The 8,840-nt window shown below is 28.0% G+C and overlaps 1 protein-coding gene across 1 annotated transcript; it reads right to left on the bottom strand.

Moving 5' to 3' along the window:
* Positions 1-138: 138 nt before the first annotated feature.
* On the bottom strand, positions 139-2,423 carry LOC135928358 (uncharacterized). The gene is made up of 6 exons (XM_065464808.1): positions 2,399-2,423; positions 2,288-2,358; positions 2,108-2,244; positions 1,947-2,062; positions 1,793-1,898; positions 139-1,749 (listed from the first exon to the last, which is right to left on the bottom strand). The coding sequence occupies exons 3-6, from the start codon at positions 2,129-2,131 to the stop codon at positions 1,090-1,092; spliced, it is 906 nt and encodes a 301-aa protein (XP_065320880.1). The 5' UTR covers positions 2,132-2,244; positions 2,288-2,358; positions 2,399-2,423; the 3' UTR covers positions 139-1,089.
* Positions 2,424-8,840: the final 6,417 nt, after the last annotated feature.

Genomic DNA, 8,840 nt, shown 5'->3' on the forward strand with positions numbered 1-8,840 from the left:
CAATAAAAATTTATCTATTAAAAATGTAATAATTTTAAACAACTAATCAAAATCGTTTATATATAAAAAATAACGATTTTTTAAAAAATGGAGTCACACTATTACATGAAAATCGCATGACATCATCTTGCTTACAAAATACATAACGTTAAATTATATAGCTATATCGTTTAGCGATGTAGTACGCATCGCATGAGTGACACCTAGGAGGTCTTACATAAATGCATAACTTAAAATCCCTGAGTTATAATATGTTGGAATTTTTTATTATATAAGACTTGGATTTATCATTCTTTAAATAATTATAAAATTAGCTAGCTATTTCCAGATAAATATGAAAGTTTTTTATAAGTCGATTGGTACCAAATCCTTAATGGGTTGGAAATTTTCATATTGCACCAATGGATTATTTAACTAAGGCCTCATTTATAGTAAACACTTCAAGCATTGCGTTATTTAACGCAACATTATTACAACCAATTAAATTTTAAAAACTAATTTAAGATAAAGCTAAAATGGAGATAATTATAAAAAATTCATATACCTTTTTAATTGAATTCGTTATTATTTTTATAATCGTATTGCATACTTTTTTTTATCAACGCATCACAACATATGTTTTTCAAATTTTATTAGCTTAATTTTATAATAATGCTGCGTTAAATGACGCAACGCTTGAACATTACGTGTTTACTACAAATGAGGCCTAACCCTGAAATTGGATTGTCTGCTTTTTGAACTGGCAAATTTTCATTTTATGATCTAAAACATTGAACAATGAAATGTTACACTTATTAATTGAATAGGTTATTTTGTCTCCTGCATGTTGAGATATTTTTTTAAGTGTACATTAGATTAAAATGGAGTTAGGGCTTAAATTTTTAACATAAATTCCCAACCCAAATAAGTTTTAGTATTATAATGCTATGGTCATTTAGATGATTCATAAAAAAATTTGAATAAAATAACAAGTATATAAATAAGAGACATTATCATTCATTAATATTTAAGTATGATAGAGTCTCAGACAATGAGATCAATTATTGCACTTTTTCTAAATTTGGTATATCTCCAAGAGTGACAAAAGATTTATGCATTATTTCGGGATTTAAGATCCTGCTTGACCCTTTTTTGCAAGAAGTAATGTTGAGTTTCGATTGTTATGAATAGCCAATTAAGACCAGCATATAATCTTTCATTGGATTGTCTGAGTGTCTCATTAGGATATTCATGAGCAATTTCATTGGTCACTTTTTTTGAGAATATTATAGGATTTTGAACTTTTTTAATTTGTTCTAAATGCTGGTCAATAGCTCCTATTTTGTGGTGCCTTCTAATTTGTACTTTACTTATGAAGTTTGCTGGTTTTGTTTTTATGTCATTTATTTCAAAAGGATTTTGTTTGAATACATTATTTATGCCTCCATTTTTAGGAACTTCAGGGGTTAAGTTAGAGCAACAAGGTTCTATCTTTGAAAATATTTCACTAAATGGATTTAATATATCAGGATAATTAATAGAATCTTTGTGACCATATTTTAGAATATCAGATTTGTCTGCAATATTTGAGTCCTCCATTTTTGGCTCAATAATATAACCTTCAATGCTCTCGCTCTCATAACTTGGATTTATTGCACTTATGTGAATTTTTGCATTTGGTTGATGGTTTTTCCCATTTAAAAATGAATGTACCATATCTGTAAGTGTGGGTTTTGGCATGTTAAGTAATGGAATGCAGGATATGTTGTCCTTTATAATAAATCATTAAATGAAACTAAGAAATAAATTTTACATAATATATAAATGTGGAATGTTCAACTGCTAATTCAGGAATATTCAAATATTGACAAATCTCCAATCCAGATATTGATTCTTTTATATCCTTTTTATTTGCAAAGCTGTAATGTAAATTATTTTATTAAATATAAAAAATCAAATTAAATTACATTAGAAATGGTTTCCCATTTAAAAATTTATTTGATAATAATTTTGGTATTATGTCTTTATCTTCTTCTATTTTTTTACCTTCTGTTGAATCTATCATATAAATAATGCCATACACCTTAATAAATGTTTCCATAATAAATTTATAAAATATTAATTATACTTCAGCGTAATAATTTTCCCACATGCTTCTTATGCATTTTGAACCACCAACTTCATAAATAGTAACTATTAATTTATTATTCCATTCAAATTTTTTATAAGAAAATCCAATTGTAGGGATGGTATTTATAGTTTCTTCTAAATGAATTTAATTAAATAATAATATCTAAAAAATTTATACTATTAGATATATTATATATTAGTGAGGTTTTCCCAGAATTATCAAGTCCCAGTAGCAATATACTGATTTTTCTTTATAATAATAAGTTTAATTTTTATAGGTAAATTTTACTTTCTGGTCCACCTGCATAAATTCATAAAAGGTAATCATTTATAATATACACACTAGGTAAATACAAATATTTTATGGTATATAAAAGCAATTCTATTCTATTCAACATTTTTTAAAATTGCTATAATTAGATTTTCATTTTATTAATTTATATTAATATATATACAAATACAGAAACATAATTAGTTATAGATCTCAAAATTAAAAAGTATACAAATTGCTCAATTCTTATACATATAAAAAAAAGAATAGTTTCGGTTATTTATGATTCATAAATATTATTAAAATTAGCTAATTTTCTACTTATTGCACCATTCATTGGTATTAGGCCTGCTAAAGTTTTCTAAGAATAATCAATGTTACGAGTTAAATTTTATTTAATTTATTTTTTAAAAATTTTTACATCTTCTAAAACTAAAAATGTAATGCTTATATAGCATGTTACAAACAAAAAATCAATTTACATATTAATATAATAATTTATATAAAAAAACCAATTTTCACAATTTATTTAAAAAAATCAATTTATATAAACACAAAAAAAAACAATATAAAGGTTAGTATTAATCGGTCATATCAATATTAGTGGCGTAGCTATGAATTTTCCTTAGAGGTGGTCCATACATATAAAATCCTGGGGGCTTCGCCCTCAGACCTACTTTAATGGGCCTTCGGCCCTTTTGCCCAGCTTTCAGCCGGGTTTATCTTAAAAATTATAACCACATCTTCGACAATATATAATAAATATTTTTTTTTAAATGCATGAATAATATGTTATTATAATTTAGTAGAATATTCTCAATGACTATAATAATACTACCCAGAATAATTTCAATAGTAATATGATATCCTTTCACAAACATCATAACCAGAAAAATATAAATATTAATGGTATTTATTTGATACAAAGTCACTTTTAAGTCTTTTGAACGTATAATCTTAAAAAAAAATTTGCTCTGGGAGGGGTCCAAACCCGAAAACCACCCCCGTAGCTACGCCACTTATTCCACCCCTTAAAAAATGATCTCCACTCAGGTTTTTCTTGCATGTGTATCTTATCGTGCAGTCAACGTTTCTTGATAGTTATATTGTCATCATTAGTATATTTCATCAACCTTTGTGAAAGTTTATTTTTAAGAAAAATATTTTATAATATATATATATATTAAGTCTTTATTTCATTATAAAATTATCTAATTTTTTGGGCAATATTATATTCCTGCTTGGTCTTTGACTAACAAGACTCTGTTCTTGTACTCCTGAATTTTCATCATTTCTTCTAAAACTTACAGTAAAAGGTATTGAATTTTCAGTATTTGTTTTCAAATGTGTCGTTTCATCAAGCGGTGTGCTACTCGTAGATCTTTTTTTTAATTTGGTCTAAATATCTTCTAATAATTTTGTCTCCTGTTCCTGTATTCACTTCAAATATTAAATTCCCATTTTTACGTTTTACCGTGCCTTTGTCCCGTATATTATCCTTGAAGGTTTTATACCAAACTTTGTCACCATTCATAATATTTCTATTTGACATAAATTGATTAAATTCATTCACTTTATCTTCTTGCGGTTTGATTAAATCCCATCTGGTTCTTATGGTTCTGTTGAACATCACTTCGCTTGATATCTTATTGGTTGTCGCGTTTGGTGTGTTGCGATAACTAAATAAAAACTTTTCTAAAGTATATCTAAGTCTATTTTATTATTATTTTCCATATTCATTTTCATGCATATTTTCATTGATCTTATCATTCGCTCACACTGACCATTGGACTGTTGGTGGTGAGGCGCGGTGAAAATGTGATCAATTCCATGATCATTACAAAATTTTTTGAACAAGCTCCTTGTAAAATTCGTACCATTATCGCTGATTATCATATAGGGTATACCAAACTAACTGATTATTTTTAACAATTTTCTAATTGTAGACTCAGTAGTTATATCTCTCATTCTTCTAATGATAGGAAACTTGCTAAGTGCGTCAACACATACCAAGAAATTGCTATCTTCAAACTGTGAAAAGTCGATGTGCACGCGTTCGAACACTTTTACAGCTGTTTCCCATGGATTTTGTACATTATGAGGATTGTCCGCATATTTATTATACGTATCACAGTTTCTCACCTCCTGATCTATTTCAGAGTTTAGACCAGGCCACCACAAGTAATCTCTCGCCAACAATTTCGTTTTCCCAGCACCAAGATGCCCTTTGTGTAATTCCTGTATTATCTCCTTTCTTATATTTTTCGGTATAATGATCCTATTCTCTTTAAAAAGACAATCTTTAATTAAGCTCAGTTCCATTTCCATATTTTTATATATTTTATTCTTTATCTGTTCACGATTCTTTATATTGTTAATTACCTCCATTAATTCGATATCAATACTAGTTTCTTGAACTATTCTTTTAAAATTTATTGGCAAGTTTTAAAATTTGTTATCAATTTTCTATCATCTATCTCTTTTACTATTTCTTCTGTGTTCATTTGGGGTAATCTTGACCAGCGTCTACATGAGCGGGAGGGTTAGGAACAGTTTGCATCCTATTTTTTTGAGGGGGTAGGAGGTAAGCTGCTTTATTCGGAGTAGGATAAATTTTTTGGGGGGTTATCTTTGAAATTTTGAGATGAAATAGGACAAAATTTATTGCTGTAAAAATTATACTTTTATCATAGTATTATTATAATACAATTCATCGATCAAATCTATATATTGCAAACAATCATACACATTGTTTTCCAAATAAACTATCCTTTTAAATGTAATTTAAAAGGTTTAGATATTATAGCAGCTAATAATGCCATAGTAACTAATTCATTGTAAATAATGGAGGTTTTAATTGAATTTATATCCAAAAAATAAATTATTTATAATCACAGAATATAGATAGTTGGTAGTAGATATAGATTAATTTAAGTTATCCTTTATAAATTCTTTGAAAAGTGTATCAATAAATAAATAGGTAAAAATAATGATAAAGAGGGCGATTTTTTTGGGGGGGGGGGGTAGGTAAAGGTTTTTGAAGAGGGTTTGCATCCAGTGAAAATCCTGCCATGTAGACGCTGATCTTGACAAACAATCCGGTACTACATTTCGTTTCCCGGGTCTATGAATTATCGTAAAGTCATAAGCTCCCATAGCCAAACTCTATTTTTGAAGTCGCATTGATATGGATGAATTATCCTTGAGTCACTTCGTAAGTATATAAACGAGTGGCTTGTGATTTGTGATTATTGCAAATCTCGTACCAATTAAATATTCTTGAAACTTTTTTACCGTGTATATAAGATATAAAGCTTCCGTCTCTATATTAGTGTAAGTAAACTCTGATTTTAATAAAGCTCTTGACGCGAAAGCAATGGGTTTCTCTTTGCCATCACCTTCAATATGAAATAAGACTGTGCCTAGACCTTTCTTTGAAGCATCAGTTGCAATGGCCATTGGTAGATCCGGATTATAAAAATTTAACGTAGGCGAAGTACTTATCAGTTTTTTTAGATCGTCGAAGCTTTCTTGATGTCTACTATCCCATAACCATTTGTCTTTATTAACCATTTTGTATAAAGGATCAGCTATGTCCGCAAAATTACATAAAAATTTTCGATAATAGCTCGCCATCCCCAAAAAAGTTGCCAACATTTTTGTCTTCGGTTCCGGCATGTTAGAAATAGCTCTTATCTTAATTCGGATGTATACCTTTGTCGTCTATATCGTGCCCCATTAAAAAAATATACTTTTTGCAAAGTTGGATGTAAGCCCATATTTCAATATCTTATCAAAATACCAATTTTATGTTGTTTAAATGAGCTATATCGTCGTCTCCGGTAATCAGTAGATCATCGATATAAAATATTACACCTTTCATGTCTAAGAAAATGTTATCCATAGTTTGTTGGAAAATTGCCGACGAAGTTTTTAAACCAAATGGCAGTTTCGTAAACCTATAATAGCCCTTATTTGTCGATATTGTAAGAAAATCTCTTGATTCTTTGTATAGGTATTTGGAGAAACGCGTTTTAAAAATCTATCTTGGTAAATTTCTTACCTTTAAATTGCGATTAAGTCATCAATGCGTGGTATAGGGTACTTGAAATCTTGTAAAGCAAGGTTGATAGTATTTTTGAAGTCTCACTCCCGTTTATAAGAGCCATCGCTCTTATAAACGGGAGTGAGAGGACTAGCCCATATAACATCTTCAACAGGTTCAATAATTTTATCGTTTATCCACTTTTGAAGTTTTTTTGTTATCAAATAAATTTTAGAATATGGTATACGCGTTGGCGGTATGATTTTCGGTGTGGCATCGTGTTTTAAACTTAATTTGACATAGCTGCGAAGCATTGGTTTTTGTAAAGAAAATTGCATTGGTTAATTAATTCTTGTATAGTATTATCATAATCATCCTCGACCATATTCACAAATTTATCTAGTATATTCCCAAAAACTGTTATCCAGGTTCTTCCTAACAGTACAATATTATTACTCTGGACTACATAAGCAGTTAAGATTTGACTTTTGTCCTCGAATTACTCAAAAAAGATCGCCCTTGCCTGAGTATATTGGAAATTTAATATTTATATTAACATTATTATTGGGAATCTGTTTCATATTTATTTATTTACGATTTCCTCGAATATGTAGCGGAACTGCCACCATAAAGTTTTCTAAAAATATTTGAAAATTTTTTTACATCTTCTTCTAAAACTAAAAATATAATGCTTATATAGCATGTTACAAACAAAAAATCAATTTACATATTAATATAATAATTTATATAAAAAAATCAATTTTCACATATAAAAAAAAATCAATTTATATAAAACACAAAAAAAACAATTTAAAGGTTAATATTAATCGGTCATATCAACACCTACATATGCTATTCATAGTCAATTACGATATTTTTACAAATCGTAAATAATTCCAAAAAATAGAATTATTATAACAATCTTAAATATATTACAATTGATAGATATAACCTATTATTAATGAAATAATATAGTCATTTTTTATAGACTTTCCATTGGCGACAGGTACATTTTTATATTTGAATTTTAACCTTCAAATGTAATTTCCTCTAGCTAATAAATAACAATAATGAAAAAAACTAATCGAAAGATAGCGAACCTCTTTTAAGTTTAACGAATTCGAAGAAGAATTCAATATCAATATCCCGTTATTTTGTTAGTTGTAAAGCCAATTTCCAATAAAAAAAAACTGTCCCACAGGTCATCTTTTTAACTTTTTTTAATAATTACACATTAACTAGTAGAACATGAATATTATTTACTTTCGGTAGAAACTAGAAACATTATCCTTAAAGGAGATTAAGTCGTTATTATTAAAAATATTTAAACCGACATCAACTACTTTTGCGTATAGGTTAGATTTTGTCAGACTGAGAAGAACAACTGTAACTATAATAAATAAATTTGTTGGAAATTTAAAGCAAGATAATAGCTTAGGCAATCAGTTTTTAGCTGATATGAAAATAGCGGGGTTGGAAAGAGGTTTTCTGGTTTTTACCGAGGGTCTTGTGAGACAATGAATATATTTTAACTTTCCGATTTAATCCAGATCTGGGAATATTCATAGCTTGTGGACAAAAAAATGTGAACAAGAATATGTCTTTAAAAAGTAAATAATAGTAACAAAAAAGAATAATAACCAGTGTCTGCATGAGCGGGAAGATAGAAACAGTTAGCATTCACTTTTTTTAAGTGGGGTAAGGAGTAGACACCTTTAGGGGGGGATAAATTTATTGGGTTTTTATCTATTCAATTTTTAGATAAAATAGGGTAATATATATTGCTGTACAAATTAATAAATTTATTATAGACCTATTATAATACTATGATATTGCAGATCATCAACCAAACCAAATCTATACATTACAAACAATCATAGACTAGACCTTATTTTTCAAATAAAACTTTCTCCTATAATTAAATAAGACATTATCGGCAAACTCATGCTAGACAATATACTATGATCAATGCATTCATTGTAAATTAGGGAGCCTTTAATTGAATTAATGTTTTAAAAAATACACTTTTATATTAATAATGTTAGCTGGTAGTAAAGCTAATTCATTTTAAAAAGGAGTACCATTATAATTAAAAGGTGTATTATATGAATGTGGAAACATCGAAGCGCAGGAGAAATTTAATGGAAGGGGGGGGGGTAGGGATAGATTTTTGAGGGGAGTTTGCATCTAGTAAAAATCTTGTCATGTAAACACTGCTGATAACTAGTTAATTTTTGTAAAAACATAACTGTAACTGGCTATTTTTGAATGTAACGAGTTAAAATATTTGATATAATTATAAATGTATTCAGATAATTAATTTTATTTTTAATATGTTATACTATGATAAATTAATTTTAAATTAAACTTATTAATTTAAAATTTTGATTAAATATCTAATTCTGTATGCGGGTC

This window comes from Gordionus sp. m RMFG-2023, chromosome 4, assembly GCF_954871325.1.
Source record: "Gordionus sp. m RMFG-2023 chromosome 4, tfGorSpeb1-WG-v2, whole genome shotgun sequence".
In the NCBI taxonomy this organism is placed as follows: Eukaryota; Metazoa; Nematomorpha; class Gordioida; order Chordodea; family Parachordodidae; genus Gordionus; species Gordionus sp. m RMFG-2023.